Source organism: Scyliorhinus canicula, chromosome 1 (assembly GCF_902713615.1).
Source record: "Scyliorhinus canicula chromosome 1, sScyCan1.1, whole genome shotgun sequence".
NCBI lineage: Eukaryota > Metazoa > Chordata > Chondrichthyes > Carcharhiniformes > Scyliorhinidae > Scyliorhinus > Scyliorhinus canicula.
Window position 1 is genome coordinate 23950719 of NC_052146.1, and position 26306 is coordinate 23977024.

At 42.7% G+C, this 26306-nt stretch overlaps 1 protein-coding gene across 3 annotated transcripts in view; it reads right to left on the bottom strand.

The window, feature by feature from the left end:
* Window positions 1-988: 988 nt before the first annotated feature.
* Window positions 989-26306, bottom strand: part of naa25 (N-alpha-acetyltransferase 25, NatB auxiliary subunit) — a 100566-nt gene continuing 75248 nt past the window's right edge. For all 3 annotated transcript variants that reach the window (XM_038774197.1, XM_038774137.1, XM_038774258.1), the window contains exons 19-24: window positions 23913-24036; window positions 21703-21768; window positions 18456-18553; window positions 16815-16925; window positions 11420-11566; window positions 989-4829 (exon numbers count right to left, since the gene is read on the bottom strand). In XM_038774197.1, coding sequence (XP_038630125.1) covers window positions 4707-4829; window positions 11420-11566; window positions 16815-16925; window positions 18456-18553; window positions 21703-21768; window positions 23913-24036 — 669 coding nt within the window. In that variant the 3' untranslated portion in view covers window positions 989-4706. The remainder of the gene's footprint in view (window positions 4830-11419; window positions 11567-16814; window positions 16926-18455; window positions 18554-21702; window positions 21769-23912; window positions 24037-26306) is intronic.

Consider the following 26306-nt stretch of genomic DNA (forward strand, 5'->3'; position numbering starts at 1 on the left):
TAACATCCCATCTAAAATAAAACATGATAGAAATTTAACAAATTATTTCGGTAAATATTGGTCAAGGCACAGCGTAGCACACGGAGAATTACATTTCGCCTTCATTCCAGAAGCAATGATAAAGATGTAACTCGCCAAACCCAGACGTATACTCAATTGAACTATTCAATTTAGTCAGTTATAATACTAATTTAAAAACAAGTCCATATTTCTACACATTCCACATTTCAGTAACATTGAGCTTGTGCACGTTGTAAATGAAAGATGACCAGTAAAGTTTTTTTATGTGTCTCAAAAAGTTTCATTGGAATGCAAAGTCAAGTTGCAGATAGCTTTAAATAGAATAGTGTCCCACCGCTGCCACTAACGTTTACAATTTTTTGCCCCTGCACCAATAGCACAGTGGGTTAAACAGCTGGCTTGTAATGGAAAACAAGGCCAGCAGTGCAGGTTCAATTCCCGTACCAGCCTCCCCGAACAGGCGCAAGAATGTGGCAACTAGGGGCTTTTCACAGTAACTTATTGGAGCCTACTTGTGACAATAAGCAATTATTACAGGGCTGGTTTAGCTCACTTGGCTAAATCGCTGGCTTTTAAAGCAGACCAAGCAGGCCAGCAGCACGGTTCGATTCCCGTACCAGCCTCCCCGGACAGGCGTCGGAATGTGGCGACTAGGGGCTTTTCACAGTAACTTCATTGAAGCCTACTCGTGACAATAAGCGATTTTCATTTTCATTTCATTTTCGAATAGTGCACGCCCACAATTCAAGTATTATGCCCGTGTCCAGAAAAATGATACTGGCAGATTTAGGGAGTGTTTCTCAATAAATCCATCTAAATCTGAGTTGGCAGTGGTCAGAGTTGGGCTGACTTATTAACTTGAAAACTGCACTAGGGGTGCACGGTGTGCAGCGGTTAGCACTGCTGCCCGGATTCGATCCTGGCCCCGGGTCACTGATGGACAAAAAATGGACAAACACAGGTAAAGTCAAACCACACAGAACCAGTGTATTTCAGCCAAATTGTAAATCCAAATTCATGATTCCCCAGAAAATCAGCTCCTAATCTTTGCTGAGCCAGAAGAAGCAGGCACTTATTTCTCGAGGGAAGGTTCGGTTCAAAGGGTAAACTTCCCTGGATTTGAGTTGATTAAAAAGTAAAACTGAGTGCAGGTGGACCAGGGAGAGCTAAAACAGGGGAGAGAGAAAATACAAACTCGGGTTGAAAACAATGATGAGCCAACTTGAATATTTTACCTGTAAAAAAAAATGAATGTTCACAAAGTTACAAGCAATTTTGTTTTCATAGATCCAATTCATAATTTTAAAATGAAATTCCAGATGATTTGAAATTTTATATTTTAGATTTTAAAAGCAGTAACAGACCTTATAATACAAACACTTTCTAGGCCAGGGAAAAAGTTAACATGAGTGAGAAAATGACCTGAAGTACTTCAAACTCCTTAGCACATTTATGGTCACAAACATTCCGTCTCTCCCAGTTGTTCCAATATTATAAACAAAAACTATAGCCAATAGTGACCCCCTGCTTGTGCAATCAAGCTCAACAGAACAAACAGCTTGTCTCGTGCATTATACAGTGGCTCAAGTTGTTGTATAAATTTCACATCATATAAGCAATTAAGGGGCATGCCACTTCCATCATAACCATTTAACTGTATCATAAAATCCAATATTACTTCCAATACCATGCAAAAATACGTGGTGCTGTGAGGAACTATATAATTTATTATTGCAATGGTTGACAAGTTTTACTTCTTTGAGCCAATACCTAGATTTAAAAAAAACTAAAACAAGTTGTTTGTTGTATTCATACCGCTTTATCAGCACTGTACTTTAAATTTAGAGTTCCCAATTATTCTTTTTCCCAATTAAGGGGCAATTTAGTGTGGCCAATCCACCGAACCTGCACATCTTTTTTTTGCGTTGTGGGGGTGAAACCCACGCAGACATGGGGAGAATGTGCAAACTCCACACGGACAGTGACCCAGGACCGGGATTCGAACCAAAGTCCACAGCGCCACAGTTCCAGTGCTAACCACTGCGCCACATGCCGCCCCTATCAGCACTATAAATTTGTATTTGTTTGGTCAAGGTGATTTAAAGGTTGACATTTCTGCCACCTATGTACATTGTATGTATGCTTCAAACATGTCCAGGTCATATATAACAAAAGTCGATTGGGCAGTAAAGCTTCCCAGAGATTTTCAACGATTGTTCTTAGCCCCAACTTAATATGCGAATCCACAATAAAGCAGACATTTCCATTTCATGCCACTTCGGCCCGAGAGACATCCCATAAATTCTGTGCAGTGACTCCATACCAAGCATGAATTTAGTCGACACGAAATCCAAACTCTTCTTGTAAAGGACCCTCGCAAAGTGAAAAAGTGAGCGTAGCCTGCACTGAATTTACACTCGGGTCTTAAAGGGGAAAGGATTGTGTGCCAACCTAGTATGCTTGTCAATCATATAGCATAGGAGGCAGCTATTTAGCTCATGTATAAGAATTAGGTGGAGTCCATTAGGCCTCTCAAACATTGTCAGATCTTTGAACGAGCTAGCCAATTCATTCCATTCCCTTACTTTCCCTAAAGCCCTGCAGCATTTTCCAGTTCAAGTATTCCTCCAGTTCCCTTTTGACAGTCATCATTGAATCTGCTTCCACCACCCTTTCAGAGAGCACACTCCAGATCATCATAATTACCTGTGTAAATGTTACCCCGCACCTTCCTCTTGAATGTTACCTCTGATTCTTTACACCATTACCTTAACTGGTGCCCTCTGGTTTTGACCATTTTGTCCCGGAAAGTTTTTCCTCAATTACTCTATCAAAACCTTTCATGATTCTTAACACCTCGATCAAATCACCCCTTTTGCCCTTCCCTGTTAAGAAGAACTCCACTTTCTCTCATCTCTATGTTGCCATAAAATGCCCATGCTTTTTTTAAAAAAAGTTTTTATATAAATACAAAGTTTACGTAATGCTGACACACTTGGCCCTCGTTGATCTACAAATCTTCTGGAGCACACCAAATCCTCCCCCAACTCCCTTCTCTTCCTAGTTCCCCTTTCTAAAAGTGCCAGCTGATGCTAGGAAATGGTCTATGCGGACCAGAAGCACTTCAGCAACTTGACAATAGGGTATGCTCCATGCAAGCCCAGATTGGTGATTATTGGCAGGCATTTATTATTTAGAGCCATCAAAGCATGTTCACCGTCAGTCTCACTCAACATTACATACATTTTCTTTGTAGGACCAGCAGCTTCAGATGAAGAATGGGCTGACATTTTCTCCTTCCTAGCTTGAAATACTACAGGTAACTTCAATGCCACTCAAATGAGATAAACAAATTTAACACAGATCAATAAGAAAACAGTAGGCCATTTTGGTTTGTATGATTCAGTGACATATTGCTAAACCATTGGGAAAGCAGGCAATACAGCTTTGAGTACATCTGGGTCTGGATTAAATTGATGGAACTTTTTTTTGACAAATTAATGTTGCTGCAACATTGCAGAGAGCCTTCTACAGAGTGTGTGGTGTCAACAAGATACTCATACTAAAGGATCTGTTGTTTAGTATTTGAGTACACTTCTTGAAACCCAGGCTCTCCTGTCAAAGTATACTCTCTGAAAGACAACTGATTTAATACATTAGGTTTCCCTTTCCCTCAGTTATGTCTTCAGCAGCTGTGAAGACAAACAAAAAGGATGCTCTTGGCCGTTAGATGCTAATACTTTGTTTGACAAAGAGGCAGTAAACACACTGAGAAATGAGAGACACAACATTTATGTCTCCTGGTTAAGATTAGACTGTCTGGAGACTTCCATCCCCAGCCTGCTCACAGGTGTATGCTGCAATGAGCTTGGAAATTATAGAATTATAGAATTTACAGTGCAGAAGAAGGAGGCCATTCGGCCCATCGAGTCTGCACTGGCTCTTGGAAAGAGCACCCTACCCAAGGACCATCAGTAATGAGATGTGAATAAGCAGCTCATACATTGTTCAAAGAACATTTGACGGGAAAGCACCTTATAAGCAAAACAATACCTCTCCCAAATTAACCTGATAAAAACAGGATCAAAAAGAGAATTGCGAAATATGGGAATGGATTTGAGAAGTCAGATCCACAAATGAAAATATACTCTTTTACAGTTCCTGAAAGAGAGTTCTGCTTATACAACACAAATTTTATACAAATTAAAAAAAACACAAATTGAAATGTTGAATAAATTATGATGGAACATGTGGTACTTATCATATACAGTCTGTACACCCATATGTGTTGTATAAGCTGCCGTCAAAATCTCAGCACCTACACAGGTACTATATTTGCTATTGAACACCTTTCATTTGACTTTTCAGCATCTAGTAGCAATGGTGCTGGGTGCATCATGCACTTAACTACACAAGAGAAACACCCAATGGATTCTAAAAATATTGCCGTCATGTCTGAGAGAAGGCCTCTGACTCTGGATTTATGTACATAATTTATTAACCTTTTTTGTTCTAAAAACCTTTTACTCAAACTCTTTTGTTGCAAAGTCCTTCATGCTCTCTGGTAAATGTTCGGCATCAGTTGATGTATCTGATGGGGTCCTAGGAACATATAGTAATAGTAATGGGGGTATTACGGCATTGCCGAGCAGTTCTTCACTGGTCTCTTTCCCCCTCTGCCTCGGTTAAATTTTCAGGCTTTTAACCGTGTCCAGTCTTTTTCTCAGTAGCTCTCCGATCTCCTGAAGGGAACGCTGGTAGCTGCTTTGTACTTTACCTCGCACCGTCTGGGGGAACTTCTGCTCATCCTGAAACCAGCAACAAAAATAAGTTTATTTTTCATTCCTGTAGATGTGAAGAATAATCCACTGTTTAGTAACATGAGTGACTCCAAAGCACGCTGGAAACTGCATACATCTCATAAACTATGTAAACACTATAGCACAAATGGAAAACGTCTATTTTACGCCTGTGCTCGTGGTGAGGGGTACCACTGTTTGGGAGTGGGAGGCTTTTCGGCACCAAGTGCCATTGTTAGATACTCCTGGTCAATTATAACACCATTATGTGAATAACAGTGATCTTTGCCATCAAACCCCTAACGCACTAGTGATATGTTTCCTTACCATCTATCCTGTGCCACTCTCAATGAGGAAGCTAATTGAATTCCAGCTGATTCAGTGGCAGTACTTACCTTAATCAAGTAGGTTGTTGGGTTAAGTCCCCATTCCAGGACTTGAGCATATAATAATTTAGCAGTAGTACTGAGAAAATGCTGCACTGTTGAAGGAATCATACTTCACATGCAAGGTGCAATCCCTTTGTTGTGCACGAAACAATATTCACTTATCCCTCTGACTTCAAAGGGGAGAACCAACACTGAGGGAAGTAATTTTAATAGCTATAATGCAGTCCAACATTGGCAGCTTTTTTAAAAAAATGAAAAATTTGCAGATGAGGGCAACACGTTGCTTGAGCATATTGCGAAAACACTTCAATGACTTTAGCCAAGGTACAGTAATCTCAGGTAAAACCAATATACCAGTTGAAATACTAGCGTATGTGTAGCACATTACATTCCTTTTTTTAAACATTTTTATTTCAAACCAAAGTACACAAATCACATAAACTTTGTGATGTTAACACAGTCCAAACAGTTTATCATTTTCCCCCCTTCTCCCCCAAACAAATCCTTGAATAGGGACAAGAACATCCTCCATCTTACAAAGAACCCCTCCCTCCTCTGACCCGCTAACTTAATTTTTTCCAAATTAAGAAACTCCGCCAGGATCCCCAAGCACGCGGACAGCCTCGGTGGCTCCACCAACCTTCACCCCAAGTGAATTCACCACCGGGCAATCAGAGTAACGAAAGCCACAACATCGGCCTCCCTCCCCTCCAGTCGCTCCGGCAGTTTTGACACTCTGAAAATCATCACCAATGGGCACAGCGACATCTCCCATGATCTCAGACAGAACTTCAAAAATTGGGGTCCAAAAACCCACTAATCTAGGACATGACCAAAACATATTTAGGAGCCGCACGGTGGCGAAGTGGTTACTGCTGCTGCGCTACAGCGCCAGGGACCCAGGTTCAATTTCCATCTTGGGTGCCTGTCTGTGTGGAGTTTGCACTTTCTTCCAGTGTGTGTGAATTTCCTTAGGGTGCTCCGGTTTCCTCCCACAGTCCAAAGATGTGCAGAGTTAGGTGGATTGGATATGCTAAATTGCCCCTAAGGGTGAAGTTCCAGGATGGGGTATGTGGCCTACGCAGTGTCTTTCAATGGCCGAAAGGCCTCTTTCTGTAATGAAAGGATTCTATGATTCTATTCTATGATATGGACATGATTTGCTGCCCCCTCCTCCACATCTATCGCACTTATCCTCTACATCTGCAAAGAATCTGCTCATACAAGCCCACATCATATGAGCCCTATGCAACAAACACTTCAAACTGTACCAGGTGCCTCCTGACGCAGCACATAACATTCGTAGCTGGAATGACTTGCAAAATAAAATCATTCACGGTCTACAACAGAATACCATATCAATTCAAATTAATTCTCCCTCTAGTTTCCTCCCACAGTCCAAAGATGCAGGTTAGGTAATTGGCCATGTTAAATTATCCCACAATGTCCAATGATGTGCAGGTTAACTGGGTTCTGGGGATAGGGCGGGGGAGTGGGCCTAGGTTGGGTGCTCTTTTGGGGGGTCAGTGAACCTCAGTGGGCTGAATGGCCTCCTTCTGCACTGTATGGATTCTGTTCTATGGAAACAAGCCCCAAGTCGAACACTTGTGACTTGTGTTGATAAGATAAATTTAAGAGTACCCAATTCTTTTTTTCTCCCAATTAAGGGGCAATTTAATGCGGCCAATTCACCTAGCCTGCATAGCATTCCTGAAACTCAGCTCAACGTTTTGTTTGCTTTCCTTTCCCACCGTCAGTCTCTCTCACTCTGGAGCCTGGACACCTTCATGACAGTCAGCTGGTGTGGTGGCTGCGGACTAAGCTGGGGCGACAGTTACTCTCACTTCACCACCTGGTTGGCAACTTGCTGTTTGAGCACCCATGGAAATGGTGAAAGCTGCCCAACAAGCCTCTGGGTCTGACTGCCCGCTCCAAGATCGCGGACCTTGTGCTTTCCTTGCAGCCTTGGCCTCTGATACCAGCGGCTGCTCCAGTATCAAAATATTACAATGAATGACCCAGAATGCAGGGTCAGGAAGGGAGCAGGGCCAGACTTCAAATTATGCAGAAGCAAAGACATATCAGAGAAACAGGCCCTAAACAACAAAAAAAATGTTAAACAGAGCAACTTAAAAGGGAGGACTTATTGTAATTTTCTCTTTCTTGGACATTTGATAAACAACCCAGTCATTTTGTTCTCTTTCAAAGTTCTGGGGGGAGGCTTTAACACAAATGTTAAAACGGTCAACTTGGGCAGGATTGGCTGGTTTCCCCAGAACTTTCAACTCAAACCACTCTCACCACAGTTCCTACTGTGGGAACTATCCTGGCACTGAAAACAAAATATGTTTTTTTCCAGACACAACCAAGTTTGAATAAACAACATTTACAACAGTTCAGCTAAGCTTTCTCATTTTGTTTTAATTATTTGGTTGATTGATACTCATCACCTGCTTAAGCCTCCAAAACCAATCGTGTTTTAAGATAAATTTAAGAGTGCCCAATCCCCCCCCCCCCCCCCCCCCCCCCAATTTAGCGCGGCCAATTCACCTAGCCTGCACATCCTTTTGGGTTGTGGGAATGAGACCCATGCAAACACGGGGAAAATATACAAACTCTACATGGACAGCGACCCGGAGCCAGGATGAAACCCGGGTCCTCGGTACGATGATGCAGCAGTGCTAACCACTGCACCACCGTGCTGCCCGTTTCCAAACCAATCTGCTGAAAAATACACAAATAGTCTTTATTTGCCAGATATGGAATGATTACTCCCTCTAGGGACAAGTGTACAAACTTCTTGGAGTTCGGTCACAGCCTGACAACAGTCAAGGCCGGGGGACCTTCAATGTCAAACACCTAAAAAACTGCCCAAAACAATGCAGCTCATCAACGTATAATCTTCCTTGTGCTATCCAATTGGAACTTACCTACTATTTGAGGGAATGGTTTGCAGGGCCAGCTGCACAAAACTTGGAATTCCAGTCCCCCAGTGAACATGATTACCCCTTCAGATCCATCAATAATCAAGCCTGGCTGATCAACCACCAATACCAGACAACTGCAGATTTACCTGACCGGATTTACACAAGAAGGTGTCACACAGACAGGTGTAGCGCTTGAGCCACCTTGATTCAGGATGACCCTGCTTATCTGCAAGAGAACAGTCACTAGCTGTGCACCAGAGAACTGCCAATCCCTTAGGCAGCAAGTACAAGGGATTTTAACAGCTCTGCAGTTGTACATGAAATCTCACTTGTTTCCCAGGCAAACTTGTCTCAATGTAAATCTCACAATTAGTTCTGATTTAGGAGATAATTAGCCGAATTACTGAAAGTGAAAACACTTGTGGAACTTATACGAAAACACATTATCTTTCACATTATTTCACAAAAACACATTATTGTGTATCTTTCAAATACACAATGTCTCATTCTTCCACCAGAAGAGAGAATTTCAGTCCCATTTCAATGCATTACCTTGCTTTCCCCTCTCAATCTCTATATCACCTGCTCAAACTGAGCATCTACGGTCTCAGAAAAAAAGGTAGTTTGTGATCTACATTTGTATTGTTAAATATTAGAAGTAAGGTATAGATTTAAGGAGTTTTAATTTGGTGTTTTGTGTCAGAGATGGTACAACTCTAGTTCGATTCATGTTTGACAGAGGTGTTCACATGTATGGGGATTTTGGTTGCAGTTCCAACTGTGCATCTATGCTGAGAGCTTACGACGTGTACGGTAAATAAGAGATTGGAGAAAGAATAAGATGTTGTTTAGCAACCAGGGGCCACTTTTAGGGAGAAAACCATTTGAGCTTTATTATTTAATTGGATGCAGGCAGTCGGAAACAGAAAGTTGGAGATAGAACAGCTCTCAGCTCTGCTAGAAACAGGAAGGCTATACTGGAGTAAAGGACATGAAAGCAAGCTGCAGATCCCGGGCCAGGATCGAACCTGGGTCCTCGTACCTTGAGGCAGCAGTGCCAACCACTGAGCCACCTTGCCGCTCTTATGTAATATCTATTGTTACAATGCCAGCTGACGTTAATACTGAACAAGTCAGATCCCAGAGTGAAACCTGGTTCAATAGATCCTAACTTTTAATTTATGTTTTGACCGAGGTAAGTTAGATGGGGATCAAGGAGGTGTGATGGATGGCATTTCCCAGAATCAGAATCAAGGGAGCAGGCGGTAGATTCATTGACAAGATGAGCTCAGAGAGGTCATGAAAGTAATTAGAGAAAGGCAAAGTATCAGAACAAGGGCAGGGACCAGAGTGCGGTTTCTCTGGTGGACAAAGGGTAGGGGATAGGTTTAACAGCATAGTTAAATAGATGGTCTCAATCTTATGACAAAAAGTCCAAGAACTCCTAGTTGTTGGAGGGTAGAGGCGTCAGGAAAGAGGGGGGTTAAGGAAATACTTCATAGTCGAGAAAGTAACCCAGAGATAATCTTTGTTCTTCAGGATGATCCTGGAGTAGAAAAAGCAGGTTTGGAAGAGGATAGAAAGTTCCATAATGCTTGACGTGATTCAGCCAGATCTGATAGTGTATGACTAAACCAGTTACGAACTGGATATGTTCAAGTCTGCACCCCTTGGGCTTGAGGGAACAAAGATGGAGGCGCCATATCAAGGCAAATGACCAGGATGGGAGTGACAAAAGCATCAATAGTGGAGGAAATTAGTGGTTGAATAGATATAACAGCTGCAGGAATATAGCAGTAAGGAGAAAACTATGTAACTGGCAACTTTAAAGAGCCATTTAAAATTATTTTGGGGAAGAGTTTCTATTTCAGGATGGACACTGAAGTAGGACTGGAAGGAGATAGGATGATGTTGTTGGTGTGAGGGACGTGAAGACGTGTGCAGAAAAGCAAAGTGACATGACCAGATTAAGGTGGCGTGATTATGTGTGGACATTTTGTTTCAAAGTAAGCAGTAATGCACATCAGCTCCTGTCATTTCAGTGATGTCCTTTACCAAAAGATTCTCCTGCAAGTTCACAAACTGAAATGCAATATAGATGCAATAGCATCTCACCAATGCACCTTTGACGCTGGGTCACTGTCCGTGTGGAGTTTGCACATTCTCCCCGTGTTTGCGTGGGTTTTGCCCCCACAACCCAAAGCTGTGCAGGGTAAGTGGATTGGTCACACTAAATTGCCCCTTAATTGGAAAAAATTAATTGGGTACTCTAAATTTATTTTAAAAAACACAATGCACCTTTGACAACACCTTCCAAACTAGTGTCATTAGCACCAAGAAGGACAACAGCAGCAGATGCATGGGATCACCATCACATGCAAGTTCTCCTCCAAGTCACACATCATCCTCACTTGAAAATATATTGCGGTTCCTTCACTGTCACTGGGTCAAAATCTTGGAACTGCCTCCCAAACAGTAGTGAGCGTAACTACACCACATGGACTGCAGCAGTTCAAGAAGGCAGATCACCACCACCTTTGAGAGCAATTAGGGATGGGTAATAAATACTGACATAGCTAGCAATGCTCATATCTCATGAAAAAATAATTAAGGAGATTGAATAAGGAAAAATACCTAAACTGCCAAAAAGATACTTTTTTAGTGGAAAATCAAAAAGGAAGCACAAATAATTACAGTAAAATACAAATAAAGTGCAGGAAACAAAAGCTAACATTCCCAAAAGAAGCCATCTCTGCTGCTACCATTGCTCCCTTCTTTGTCACTTCCCAAAATAAAGATTGAAAGGAAACTATCAATTTAAAAAAAATAAATTTAGAGTTTCTAATTCTTTTCTTCCAATTAAGGGGGAATGTATTGTGGCCAATCCACCTCCCCTGCACATCTTTGGGTTGTGGGTGGGTAAGACCCACACAGACACGGGGAGAACGTACAATCCCCACACAAACCCGGGTCCTCGGCGCTGTGATGCAGCAGTGCTAACCACTGCGCCAACTTGCCGCCCCGGAAAGCAACATTATCCATTGACCTGCTCCCACACCTCAGCCAGTGCTTGTGGCACTTTTCTCAAAATGCTCTCGCGAGGCCAGAGTACGATGAAGGGACAATTTGCAAAAATCCAATAAAAAACATTTTTTTTAAAAATGAAGGGACAATTTGCGAGGGAATCGTGGGCAGCACAGAAAAAAACAAAGATCATGAAGAAATCTGAAAATAAATAATATTCAACAGGAAACTCCTGCTCCTACTCTAGATTATTTTGTACCTCAGCAGATGAGTGGCTTTCCAGTGTCAGCTCTTCAAGTTTCAGTGCAGTGAGTGCCGATTCTAATTCTTTCAGATGATTAACCACTTCGGACAGGAAATTCTGCAATCTGGCCACATAGTCCTGGAAGCTGCTGAAAACAATCGGCTGTGGAAATATGTGAATGTATTGTCAGTTAAGTCCGGCAACTTTATAGGGATGAGCTTCTACAATTGAACATTAATAACATCACTTTCTGAATCTAAGGTTTCCTTTCTCTAATCCAAAAGTGACCTGAAACAAAACTGCCATCAGTTCTTCCCTAGCCACTCTCGATACCACACAGCAAATCATCTGAGATGCTCAGATGCCTATATTCATAGATGATGGTATTCATAGAATTTACAGTGCAGAAGAAGGCCATTCGGCCAATCGAGTCTGCACCGGCCCTTAGAAAGAGCACCCTACTCAAGCCCACGTCTCTACTCTATCCCCGTAACCCAGTAACTCCCACTTAACATTTTTGGACAGTAAGGGCAATTTATCATGGCCAATCCAGCTAACCCACACATCTTTGGACTGTGGGAGGAAACCGGAGCACCAGGAGGAAACCCACGCAGACACGGGTAGAAGGTGCAGACTACGCAGTCAGTGGCCCAAGCCGGGAATCGAACCTGGGACCCTGGAGCTGTGAAGCAACTTTGCGAACCGCTATGCTACCGTGCTGCCCACATATGTCTGCGGGCATCATCACAAATGGAACTGCTCAATGGAATTTCCAGTCAGGTTCTGTGGCATTATGCAGTGTAACCAGGCAACCTTTCAATGTTATATCCCTCTCCTCTCATGTCCAACGTGGACTAAATTGGGTACAGTATCGAAATAACCTAAAATTCTAATTTAAAAAAGGAGCTTAAGGCACTAATCTACTTTAAATAAAGAGGGATGGGGAACATTTTGAGATTGTTCCAGCACTGCGTAAAATGGATTCTTTGTCCTTTATATATCACATGCCAGCTGAGCATACATAATAGCAGGAAAGTCTCAAAACAAAAACTAAGGTAAATATTAAGCTAGTTGATTGGCAGAGGAGACTGTACAAAGAATCCGTGGAATTTTTCAGGATGTTGCAAATAAATAGATTACAAACTAATTTCAATGGAGTCAGCTATTAAAAAGCTGAAGGAGAACCTGAAAAAATAACTAGTTAAAAAATACATTGAATGCCACGTGACCATTAAAGAAAACACAGCACCTCACTCAAAAGTGTCTGCCAGACAATGAAATTCAATTTAATTGTAGTTGCAAGGTAGAAGCAATTTGCAGAGCTACAGGGAAGAGCTGAGATTGGGAGGAATTGGACAGCTCTTTCAAAAGGTCAGCTCACGCATGATGACTGAATGGTCCAGCCGAGGAGCAGGTTGGCCTTCGGCCCTGTTCCACTGAAGCTCAAGATGAGTTCGAGAAACAGCACCTCATCTTTTGATTTGGCACTTTATAGCCTTCTGAGCTATGTCAGACCTCTGCACTAATTCCTTCCTTTTTTTGGTAAGTCAGTTTTTCTCTTGCATTTACTTTCCGACAGCAGCACAAATGCTCTAAACATACCTTTTCTTGTCCCATCATCTGTCCCTTTGGCCTTGTGAGACTAACTCTTCTATCATTCATTCTCTCCTGTTTTCTACCTTATCACAGACCATTCTTTTGTCTCCCTTTCTCACCTACACTTTGCTCAAAACCCATTATACTTCTATGATCTGACCTCTTCACACATCTTCTCTCCTGAGCAGTACTACACTCCTGTTTGCTTCACCCGATGCCTGTGTCTATGTATTTACGTTGTGTTTTATGTTTGCCCTATTTTTTTTTAATGTATGGAATGATCTGTCTGAATTGTACACCCAACAATACTTCTCACTGTACCTCGGTACACGTGACAATAAACAAATCAAAAGCAACATTTCCCAGTTCTGGTGAAAGGTCATTGACCTGAATCGTTAACTCTTATTTCTCTCCCCAGATGTCGCCATACCTGCCTATTTCCAGCAATTCCTGATTTATTTCTAATTTTCAGCATCCGTTTTCTGCTTTTCAAATAGTGTTTGTTGGGAAGATGTGACTAAGCACAGGAAGTGAAGTAGTGTTAAGAGCAATCATCAAAGATACACAGAAAACGTATAGAGAAAAAGATGAAAAGAAATCATACAATAAGTTTCATAGGATTTTACATGGTGTCAGTTTGAAAAGGTTTTTAAAAAATAAATTGAGAGTATCCAATTATTTTTCTCCAATTCAGGGAAAATTTGGAGTGGCCAATCCACCTATCCTGCACATCTTTGGGTTGTGGGGGTGAAACCCACGCAGACAAAGGGAGAATGTGCAAACTCCACATGACAGTGACCCGAGGCCGGGAATGAACCCGGGTCTTCGGCTGTGAGGGATCAGTGCTAACCACTGCATCACCATGCCACCCATCAGTTTGAAAGTTGCCGATCTTTTTCAAAAGGTAATGTCCCAGAGGAAATAGACTCTGATATACTGAGAGGCGGTTTAGCCCCTCGAATCTTCTTACAAACTTGGAGGAGCAATATAGGGTGTAACAATCAGTGAGTGGCACAGTGGTTAACACTGCTGCCTCCCAGTGCGAGACACCTTGGTTCAATTCCAGCCTCTGGTGACTGTCAGAGGGTCGGTGCTGTCTTGATAGGCCAAATGGCCTCCTTCTGCACTGTAGGGATTCTATGATTCTACTGATGATCTTATCCTCCATCAACTGTGTGAAAGCACTAGTCTAATCAACACCTTCCAGAGAACTGTTCAACAAATTCTGGGAAAATACCCAAATTCTACATGAGGCATTTGTTAAAAATATTTTTACATCAGACTGCTATATCACTGCCATCTAGTAGGCAGAGTGGCATGATTTTCTGATATATAAAGGAACAAAATTTTATTTTAAGCAGTGCTGGAACAATCTCAAAATGTTCCCCTCCCCCTCTTCATTTAAAGTGGATTAGTGCCTTAAGCTCAGCTCTTAAATTAGAATTTTGGGCTCTTTTGGTATTTTACCCCGCCATCAAATTAAAACCATTCCTTTTTGGGTCCCTGCGAGGCCATCATTTTTGGGCATGGAAGGGCAAATGACCTGCATGCAGGACTCTGCCAATGCACAAGTTCAGTCCACAATTCCTCTAATGTTAGCCCCCCTGTGGGGATGGTGCTACATTTTATCACCTGATCATTTAACCCTTTAAATTAAAACACACCACAGGCGACACTACGGCACAGTGGTTAGCACTGCTGCCTCACAGCACTGAAGACCCGGGTTCAATCTCAGTCCCAGGTCACTGTCCGTGTGGAGTTTGCACATTCTCCGTGTCTACGTGGGTCTCACCTCCACAACCCAAAGATGTGAAGGGTAGGTGGATTAGCCACATCTTTTTATTAAAACAGTAAAAAAGATATACAAGGCCAAACTGTACAAACACTCATTTTGTGTTGGAGAAACAGACTAAATTGCCCCTTAATTGGAAACTATAAAAAAAGAATTAAACCATATCAGCCAGTAGAGTCAACACAATTTTGGACTGTTTTTTCCCAATTAATGGGCAATTTAGCTTGTCCAATCTACCTAATCTACACATCTTTGGGTTGTGGGGTTGAAACCCACGCAGACATGGGGAGAATGTGCAAACTCCACACGGACAGTGACCCAGGGCCGGGATTCGAACCCTCAGCGCCGCAATCCCAGTCCTATCCAGAATTTTGGACCTTTATCTTCTATCTTTCTAATTCATTGATCTTTGAAAGCAATATGGAAAAATACAAGAATGCAATGGGAAAATCCATTAGCTCAAGCAAATTGTCTATTTGACAGATTAGACCATCTGCCCACCTTTAAACCATATCCCTTGTTGCCACAGAACTGTCTCCTTAATCCATTTATATTATTTCAATGGAAACGCTTTGATTCAATATTCTTGTCTGGAAAGCATGACCCTCAAGTATCGTTCTCTCCACTTCAATCTTTGGAAGTCAGCTGGGCTTTGCTGTGTAACACGAGGAACTATTTACAGGTAAGAGACCATCTCCTTGTATGACAAGAGGCACTTAATCAGCAATAGATTCATGTTGTTAATATTCAGGAGTGCAGAAAATCACAAATCTGCCATCATCTGCAATCTCCTGATGTAAAATACCTTCTTCGAAATCAAAATTTAGACAAACAAATCAGATATCATCCTATCCAGTGCCTGCTACTTATCGTACAGGATCCCTCAGTGTTTTAACATTGCTGGCCTCTAGGGAGTATCAAGGGAGTACTGCATTGTTGGAGATGAGATGTTAAACGGAGATGCCATCTGTACCCCCAGGGCAGGTATGAATGATCTCATGGCACTACGTTGAGGTGCAGGGGAGTTACCCAGGTGTTTCTGGCCAATATTTATCCTTCAATCAACATCATAAAAGCACATTATCTGGTCATTATCACATTGTCGTCTGTGGGAACTGGCTATATGCAGACTGACTGCCACATTTTCTACATTACAACAGTAACTACACTTCAACACTACTTCATTGGCATGTTTAAAGACCCTAACAATGTAAATGCAAATCTTTATTATTCATCCAACTATGTGCATTTACGACAAAGCACCCAGTTGCAAATTCATTTTATGAGCAAAACAGGAAACCATTTGCTGAAAAACCCTGCAACTTCATTATTATTGCTCAGAACGGAAAGCTTTAACAGTACACAAGTAGAACAACTCGAGAGAAAATCTTCATCCCAGAACAACACAGTAAGAAGTCTCACAACACCAGGTTAAAATCCAACATGTTTGTTTCAAACACTTTCGGAGCACTGCTCCTTCCTCAGGTGAATGTCTGCTTTCTTGCATCTTTGTAGAAACTTAATGTCAGTGTCTATATGCGCGATCTTCCTGGAGGTCCTCTCCACTTTGAGCCGGCAGTTTATGATGTCGATGGTAGCCATTATGTGGAGACGCCGGTGTTGGACTGGGGTGAGCACAATAAGAAGTCTTACAACACCAGGTTAAAGTCCAACATGTTTGTTTCAAACACTAGCTTTCAGAGCACTGCTCCTTCCTCAGGTCACCTCAGGGTAGCCAGTGCAAAGTTGAACACACTCGAGCATTTGCAGAACAAGTCACTGGATAGTGATTAAGAACGAGGAACCAAGATTAATTTCTGGACCTGGGGATAGCGAGAACCATTGTGGTACTTTTACCACCATCCACAGTCAACATCAGTAAATGCAACATTGTCTGGGGAAGAAGCCTAACACCTTCTAGTATTAGTTTAACTCGCGGAATAAAGTTACTTGGCTATCAGTGAAGCACTTAGACAATCATTTTCTTTTCTTAATATCTCTTAATTCTTTCCAATATCTTACCATTGTGATATTGATCTCCTTTCTTTTCTTCTTTTTCTTCTGTAAACTTGATTTTAGTGGCCGGAGGACATTACCACAGTAATAAGATACCCACAGGATAATACAAACTGTCTGAGATGATAAGAACAGGCCCAAATTAGTTAACTTCATTTTGTCTTTGCTAGTCATATGGTGCTCTAAAATGAGCTATTCTCAGTGCTGAACATTTTATCACAATGGAACAGAATGGTTCAAAACTAGATTCACAGCCAAGTCCTAATAAAAACACAGCTGATTTGTCAATGAGATGTCAATGTATCAGAAGGTCTAGAAACTGAAAGCGAACAAAGAAGCGGAAACTGAAATTGAGACTTTAAAAAGCTTTCTATTTAGGGTAGGCTGTTGGAATGGTGAGGCTCAATTCAAATAGCCTCCACTCCTGAGCTCCTCATCGCAATGCCTGCTCCCAATACACAGAAGGGTGTTTTTTCTCAGTTTGTAACATTAGTATTGGCAATTGTTGAGGAACATGGCACCCACACATCCTGCCAAGGGGAGAAATTAGGATTGCAAAACAGAGGCATAAGACATAGGAGCAGAATTAGGTCACTTGGCCCATTGAGTCTGCTCCGCCATTCAATCAAGGCTGATATTTTCTCATCCCCATTCTCCTGCCTTCTCCTCATAACCCCTGATTAATCAAGAACCTATCTATCTCTGTGTTAAAAAGACACTCAGTGATTTGGCTTCCACAGCCTTCTGCGGCAAAGAGTTCCACAGATTCACCACCTTCTGGCTGAAAAAATTCCTCATCTGTTTTAAAGGACCGTCCCTTTAGTTTGAGATGGTGCCCTCTGGTTCTAGTTTTTCCTACAAGTGGAAACATCCTCTCCATGTCCACTCTATCCAGGCCTCGCAGTATCTTGTAAGTTTCAATAAGATCCCTCTTATCCATCTAAACTCCAACGAGGACAGACTCAGAGTCCTCAACCATTCCTCATACGACAGGCTCTTCATTCCAGGGATCATTCTTGTGAACCTTCTCTGGACCCTTTCCAAGGCCATTACATCCTTCCTTAGATACAGGGCCCAAAACTGCTCACAATATCCAAATGACATACACAGCTGGTCAAATAAAATCCTGTTCCCAGCAGGTTAATAATGGAAGTTACCTGATGTTACCTGATGGAAAGGTATTTTCTGACAGGAAGGAAAAGAACAGGGAAGGACACTGTTCCAATTCTCCAACAAACACCAAGCAAGTTTGTTACTCACAGTGTCCCATTATGAACAGCAAAGAATAGCACATTTTGTTTGTTCAGCCTAGTCTTGTGGATTGGGTAGTGAGGCGACACACTAACAGCCACTGGTGGGATTTGTTTGAAATCCAGTGGGGACTGATGGGATGAGAAACTCTCTTCTCTGCTGGCTATCACTCACTTAAATGTTAAATGCTGACAGTAATTACAGTAAGTAAACTGTAAACCCTAACAATTTTTAATTTAAATTTTAACCACTCGTATCAGTATTCAAAGATGTAATATAAATCCAGGATTCTGCACCAGATTTATTTCTAACAATAATTGATCCGGGATAAATGAAGAGAACCTGAGATTTTTAAAGTAACAATAAAGGCCTAAAGTAATGATGTGACTTGCTTACCTCAACTAAAAAGACAAGATTTTCTAAAAGTTCTGGTCTTGTTGTACATTCTGTTTCTTTCGCTTCCAATATACTTCCTTTACATTTATTGAATAACTCTGAGGGGGAAAAGACAGACATTACAAGAGGTGTCCTTCATACACAGCAGACTCTTTACCCCATTGTTTTTTTATAAAAATCTTTTTATTCAAACAAAATTTTCACTGTCGCAAACACAAACACACCACCAGGCCAACCCCAAATTGTTCCCAAAATGCACCAACAATCCCAACCCCTTCTCCCCCTGTATAAAAACAAAATAAAACTTTATCCCAATTAAAAGACAAGCCCCCCCCCATCCCTCGAACAGCTGGTGGTAACCAGTTCCCTGAAAAAGGAGATAAAAGGCTGCCACCTCAAGTAGGGCCTTTCCACTGACGCCCTCATGGTGTACTTGATATTCTCTCGGTGTAAACTTTCCATTAGGTCCCCCAACCAGGCCAAGACATTAAGCCGCAACGAGACCTCCACCTAAGCAGAACTTGCCTCTAGGCTATTAGCGAGGTGAAGGCTAAGACATCTGCCTTCAATCCTGCGTGCAGCACCGGTGAGTCCAATCCTCCAAAAATGTCCATCAACGGGCACGGTTCCAACTGAATGCCCAAAATCCCTGACATTGTTTCAAAACAAAAAGACCCAGAAACTAAGAAGCTTGGAACAAGGCCAAACATGCGTGTGCGAATCGCCGGATCCTTCGAGCACAGCTCACACCTATCCTCTACAGCCGAGAAACCCACTCATAGGCGCCCCAGTCAGGTACGCCCTGTGCACCACCTCGAACAAGATGAGGCTTAACCTTGTACACGAGGATCTGAAGTTGACCCTGTAAAGAGCCTCATTCCATATTCCCCCTTCAAAGACCAAACCTCAGCTCATCATCACCCCCCCCCCCCCCCCCCCCGCCCGCACTTCCTCCCCCAATGATGCCTGCTCTGTTGCCAAGATCTGCCCATAAACCTCCACAATCTTTCTCCTGACTCAACCATGGACAGGACCCTGCCCATAAGCGAGGGGAAAATGGGAGTGGGCTGTAACCAGGGTCCTCAGGCTCAGCCCTATGCACAAAACCTTCTCAATCCGCCCCCATACGGAATCTGGATCCTCAAACCAACCCCCACACTATCAATCTATGGTAGCACAGTGGTCATTGTTGCGTCACAACGCCAGGGTCGCAGGTTCGATTCCCAGCTTGGGTCACTGTCTGTGTCGAGTCTACACGCTCTCCCAGTGTCTGCGTGGGTTTCCTCCGGTTTCTTCTCTCAAGGCTCCAAAGATGTGCTTGTTAGGTCCTTTGGGCGTTCTGAATTCTCCCTCTGTGTACACGAACAGGCGCCGGAATGTGGCGACTAGGGGATTTTCACATTAACTTCATTGCAGCGTTAATGTAAGCCTACTTGTGATAATAATAAAGATTACTTTCTTAGCCTCAGCGCTTAACAACGAAACAGGCCGATATGACTCACATTCCATGGGATCCTTGTCCTGCTGCAGGATCAAGGAAGTCAACACCTGCGTCAGCATGGCCGACAACAACCCCCCGAACACAGAATCATTAAACTTTTCCAGTAAAACTGGGACCAACTGATCAACAAACTGTTTGTAAAATTCAATGGGTGTCCCATCCGGACCCGGTGCTTTGCCCACCTGCATTAACCGAATGCAACTCATGACCTCCTCTAGCCCAAACTGAGTCTCCTCTCCTGCTTCACCTCCGGGTAGGTCAACCATCCGGAAATTGCCGCTTTGGTGAACTCTCTTCCGGAGGCTCTGACCTCATAAAACCCAAGGTAGAGGGCCTCAAACACCTCATTAACCTTCTCTGGGGCCCAAACTATCGTATCACCCAAGTACCTGACCTGCCCTATCTCCCGGGAAGCAGCCTGCCACCACACCGGGCCTTCTCCCCATAAACGTTAAAAAAGACCCTCCCCCAATTACAAAAATCCCACACAAGATACATACAGATGAACTTAATACGGAGCAAAAAAAAAAAACAAACAAACACCATAGCCCTCAAGCACTTTAGTTCACCCCGAGTCCATGCTCCCCGACAAACCCAATTGCATCCTCCGGCGCATCAATATTATAGGCTCTGACTGCGAAAGTTACCCAAAAACGACTCGAGTACACCACATCAAACCTCATGTTGCTCTTATACAACGTGGCCTTGGCCTTATTAAATGCTGCGTGCCTTCTTGCCAGCTCTGCCAACATCTTTGTATATTCTGATGGCACCTACAGTCTCGATGGTCCTTCGCCCACGTCATGACCCGCTACTTACAATCAAACCGGACTAAGATCGTCCGAGGTGGCTCCCACCTTAGCAATCTTTGAGCCCAGTCCAACTCAGGAGGGGACAGAAAGACCCATCAATTTTCTGAACATTTTGAACATATAGTCCATGGAGTTGGATCGCTCCAGGCCTTCCGCCTGCACTTCAGTGCTTTTACTGTGTCCATTGCAAGCTGTCATTTCTTTATTTCACATACAGTGAACCAAATTGGCTAAACACTTGCATCTATGATGGTGGAGGTCAAGAAGCATCATCTACCTGACAGTCCTGATGAAGGTGGTTACAAATGTCTCAGCTTTGTCTTTTGCACTTGTATTGGACTCTGTCAGCATTGAAGATTCATGAAGTTGTCTCCCTCCATTAAATACTCGACCATTCAGGACTGGAAGTGGCAGGATTGCAGAGCTTTGGCTTGGTCTGTCCATTTGTGGGGATTGTTTGGCTTTGTCTAGATCATGATGCATTTGTTGGTTAACGTGATGCAGTCCTGCATAGGTGCTTCATCCAGTTGGGATCTCAATTTCAGTTATGCCATGTGCTACTCTTAGCATGTTGTTCTACACTCCTCATTGAAGCATGGTTGGTCATCGGATGGTGATTGAGGAGTGAGGGATACGGAGCCTATGAGGTTACAGATTTTGTGGATATACAATTCTGCTGCTGACCTTAACATTTCACAAATGCTCAGTTTTGAGCTACTAAAGTCTAATCTTAATCTATTCCATTTTGGTACACTGTCAGTACCACCTGGCACAATGCTTCATAGAAGTGAGCTAATTCAGTTTACCTCCACATACAAACTTACTTTTAAAGTGCACACACGATAGTAAATGGGAGCAGTTAAGAGTACAATACAAAACAACAGAGAGATGCAGCAGAAAAATGGAAGCAAGATTTATGGAATGTTGGTATTACCTCGTAATTGTTCTAACAAAGATTTAAAATTATTCGCTATCCTCTCCTGGACATTCAGCGTTTCATCTGTGGGGTTTTTAAAAAGCAGCATGAGTAAATATGCAAAGATAAATCCTATAAATAGCAGAATTGCCTCCTTCTGGGCTCTGAATTTTTATAATTCAATGAAAACCAACAACCTCATCTGAGCAGCCTGTCTTTCACAACACAAACTGGGAATTACTTCTGTAGGACTCAATAAGTCAAATGTACAGGACAGGAAAATATATTTTCATTTATAAATAAGAACATGAAAAAAGATCTCCTCCCAGTGGTTCAGCTGGTGAATACATTCCAGGCTTGGGCTGAACGAAGGGATCTCAGCCAAACCAAGAGAGGCAACACCATCGAAGGACAATTGGAAAAGGGTCACCACCTACAAAGGAGAGGTTTGTACTTTTGGAGATCAGGCAAAGATAGGACTGATCTCAGCTGCGATTGCTTCCTTGAGTGAAATATCTGCCGATATTCAATGCCTCAGATTCTAAGTTAAGATCATTCTGGTGAGGTACTTGAGGGTGGAAACCCTGCTGCATGGGGATGGTAGAAAACTTGAAGAGAAAAGACATGTTCAAGACAGTGTGGTAGCACAGCTTGGAATCGCAAGCAAAAGCTTTTCTGAGCTCTAAGGCATTGCAACAGCTTCTCTTCAGAAGACTGATATTCTCCATTTTAACTTTACCCCACCCACCGAATTGAAAGTTCTGATTTTTTTTTTCTGGGCATGGTTTCACACAATCTTCTGCTACCGTGCCCATATAGTCATTTTCATGTGTGAACTCAGAGGGTAATAGAAGAATCAAAACCCACTGCAACAGGTGCCACTGAACAGCAATCAAAAATAGCTGCTGACCAATGAATCACTTCTGTGATTCCCAAAACAAATTGTGCACCAAATCTACCACTATCAATTTAAATGTAACAAGCAAAGTTAAAATTGAACACACACCTTTCACATACTACCACTCTTAGTCATGTACGGGTGCACAGATTCCCAAGATCTCGGAGGAAAATTCCTCATTTCAAGATAACCAGGGCACCGCAGGGTACTTCAATGTCCATCACCAGCAAAGGTTCGGCAGCACTACTACTGACCGAGTTGGCCAAGTCCTCAAAGACCCCACAACAATCACCATTGACCAGAAACTTAAATGGGCCGGCTACATAAATACCATGACTACAAAAGCAAGTCAGAAGGCATTCTGTGGTGAGTGACTCACCTCCTGATTCTCCAAAGCCTTTCCATCATCTACAAAGCATGGGTCAGGAGAGTGACGGAATATTCTCCACTTGCCTGGATGAGTGCTGCTCCAATAACATTCAAGAAGCTCAACATCATCCTGGACAAAGCTTCCACTATTGGTGCTACATGGTTGCAGTGTGGACCGTTTACAAAGTCCACAGGGCAACTCGCTATGACAACATCCTCCAACACCTACCACCTAGAGGGACAAAGGCAAAAGGCGCATGGGAACTTGCAAGTTTTCCTCCAAGTCACACATGATCCTGACTTGGAAATATGCAATTGCTTCATTTTTGCTGAGTAAAAATCCTGGATCTTTCTCTCTAAATCAGAGGGCCCGCAGCACATGAACTGCAGGGATTCAAGGAGGCAGCTCACCACCGCCTTATCATGGGTAATATTGCGCGGGTAATATTGGGCAGGCAATAAATACGGGCAGTGCCAGTGACAGCCACAACCATACGAATCAAAAAAAAGCAAACTTTCTGCAATTGTTGACTGATTTATTTCCAGACTCTAATTTTGCTCAACCTTCCTGCACACCTCATGTTCTTCAATCAATTTAAATATCTGTTCCCACTCAGTCTTTTACTGCCACCCAAGGGGAAAGATCATACGTATTTGCGGATAGTATTTAAACCTGCCACCCCAGAGCCGGAACATTTTAATGTGCCAAGTACACATGGTCTTTGCATTTATGCACTTGAGCATTTTGAGAAGCCAAATATTACAAATCATTATTTATTAATAATACAATAAATTCAATGTGATATGTAGGAGCTTATGTTCACACACTACTTGCTGGCTAAGTGTGTACAAGCAGATTTATTGATGTCTGATTACCAAGCTACAGCTTCCAACATTTGAATGATTTCATTGATAAAAGTAACAGCAATATTCTCCATTTGATTGTAGCTCAGTTCCTTACCTAATCCACTGACATCCAGTTCGTAGATATCAGTGACCAGATGGAAAGCATTAATCTGACACCGACAGCTACTGCTTTCCAAATAGGTTGCCATACGTGTTGGAGGAGGTCCCTGGACCAGAAACTGAGAAGAACAGAATAAATATTAACTTTCATTCTAGTTTCCTGATTAAATTGAAATTTTCTGAAGCTAGACATCATAATAGCATATTAAAATGAATTAACAGAATATACCTTTGTATCTGCCATTCTAATAGACTTGCATTTAAATGGCACTTTGCATGACCACCCGACATCCCAAAACACTTTACAGCCTATGAAGTACTTTTTGAGGTATAGACACTGTTGTAATGTAGGAAACACAGCAGCCAAGCTGAACTCAACAACTCCTACAAACCAACAATGGTGATAACAACCAGATAACCTGTTTTTTAGTGATGTTAATTCATGAATAACTATTGGATAGGACACTGGAGATCACTCTCCTGCTTTTCTTTGAAAAACTGCCTTGTGACCGTTTACGTCCAACTGAGCAGATATCTCCATCCCATTCCCGCAACCCAGCAATCCCATCCAGCACTGTTGGGAAATTTAGCAATGGCCAATCCACCTAACCTGCACATCTTTGGACTGAGAGGGGAAACCGGAGCACCCGGAGGAAACCCTGGATGAACGTGCAGACTCCACGCATTCAGTGACCCAAGCCAGGAATCGAACCTGGGACCCTGGAGCTGTGAAGCAACAGTACTAACCACTGTGCTACCGTGCCACCCGCTATGCTACCATGCCGCCCCAGTATGGTAGCATTGAAGAGTCGCCCTTGATTTCTGTGCTCAAGCACAAAAGTTACATTTTTATGTTCAAGTGGAATATCCAGGGATGGGCTGATAAGTGACAAGTAACTGAGCCACAAGCTGACAACTGGTATAATTCACAAGATGCAACACAATTAAAACACCATCTGCAATATCCAGGGATGGGCTGATAAGTGACAAGTAACTGAGCCACAAGCTGACAACTGGTATAATTCACAAGATGCAACACAATTAAAACACCATCTCCTGCACGCCCTGATTATTTTCCCAATTCTGAAAGGGGTGGAGTTCAGTTGGCTCTCGATACATTGTTGGCTCTTTTTATGGTTCTGTGAAAGCAGTCCATGCGGCCAGACTAAACTTCTCTCAGTTACTTTTGCTGTACGTCTCTATGGCATTATTTTGTAAACAGTACATTTTATAATGTCACAAAAAACAGGATAAATCCAATCTATCCACTCTCAATTATCAGCAAAGTGAAGGAAGGTGTCGTTTACAGGGCTATCAAGCTGCACTCATACCACAATAACTTGCTCACTGACGCTCAATTTGGATTCTGTCGGGGCCATTCAAATCCTGACCTTATTACAGTCTTGGTCCAAACATGGACAAAAGAACTCAACTCCAAAGGTGAGGTGATGGTGACATCAAGGCAGCATCTGACCAAGTGCAGCATCAAGAAACTCCAGCAAAATTGGAATCAACAGTCATGAGGGGGGAAATTATCCACTCGTTGGAGTCATATGTAGCACAAAGGAAGATTTTTTTTTGGTTGGAGGCCAATCACCTCAGTCCAGGATATCGCTGCAGGCGCTCCTCACAGTTGTGTCCGAGGCCAAGCCATCTTCAGCTGCTTCCACAATGACCTTCCCTCCGCCCAAGGTGACAGTGGGGGTGTTCGCTGATGATTGCACAACGTTCAGCACCATTTAAGACTCCTTTGTTACTGAAGCAGTCAGGGTCCAAATGCAGCAAGATCTGGACAATATCCAGGGATGGGCTGATAAGTGACAAGTAAGATGTGCACCACACAAGTCCCAGGTAATGACCATTCCTCAGTAAGACATACTAACCATCTCCCCATGACATACAATGGCATTATCATCGCTGACCCACCCACGATCAACATCTGGGGGTCACCACTGACCAGAAACAACTGCAGCAGCCATATAAATACTGTCAGAGCAGATCGGGGGCTAGGAATACTGTGGAGGGTAATTCCTTGTCCACTATCTAAAAGGAAGAAGTCAGGAGAGTGATTGAATATTCTCCACTTGACTGCATGAGTACAGTTCCAACAATGCTCAAGAAGCTCGATACCAACCAGGACAAAGAAGCCTCCTTGATTGGCACTCCATCCAAATACATGCACTCCCTCCATCACCGACACAGTGGCAACAGTGTGTACCATATACAAGACCCACTGCAGCAACCTGTCATGCCTCTGTCCAAACCCAAGACCTCTACTACTAGGATACTACTAGGATAGGGCAGCAGATGCATGCACCTAGAAGTTGCTCTGCAAATCAAACACCATCTTGACATGGAAATATATCGCTAGTTCTTTCACTGTCGCTGG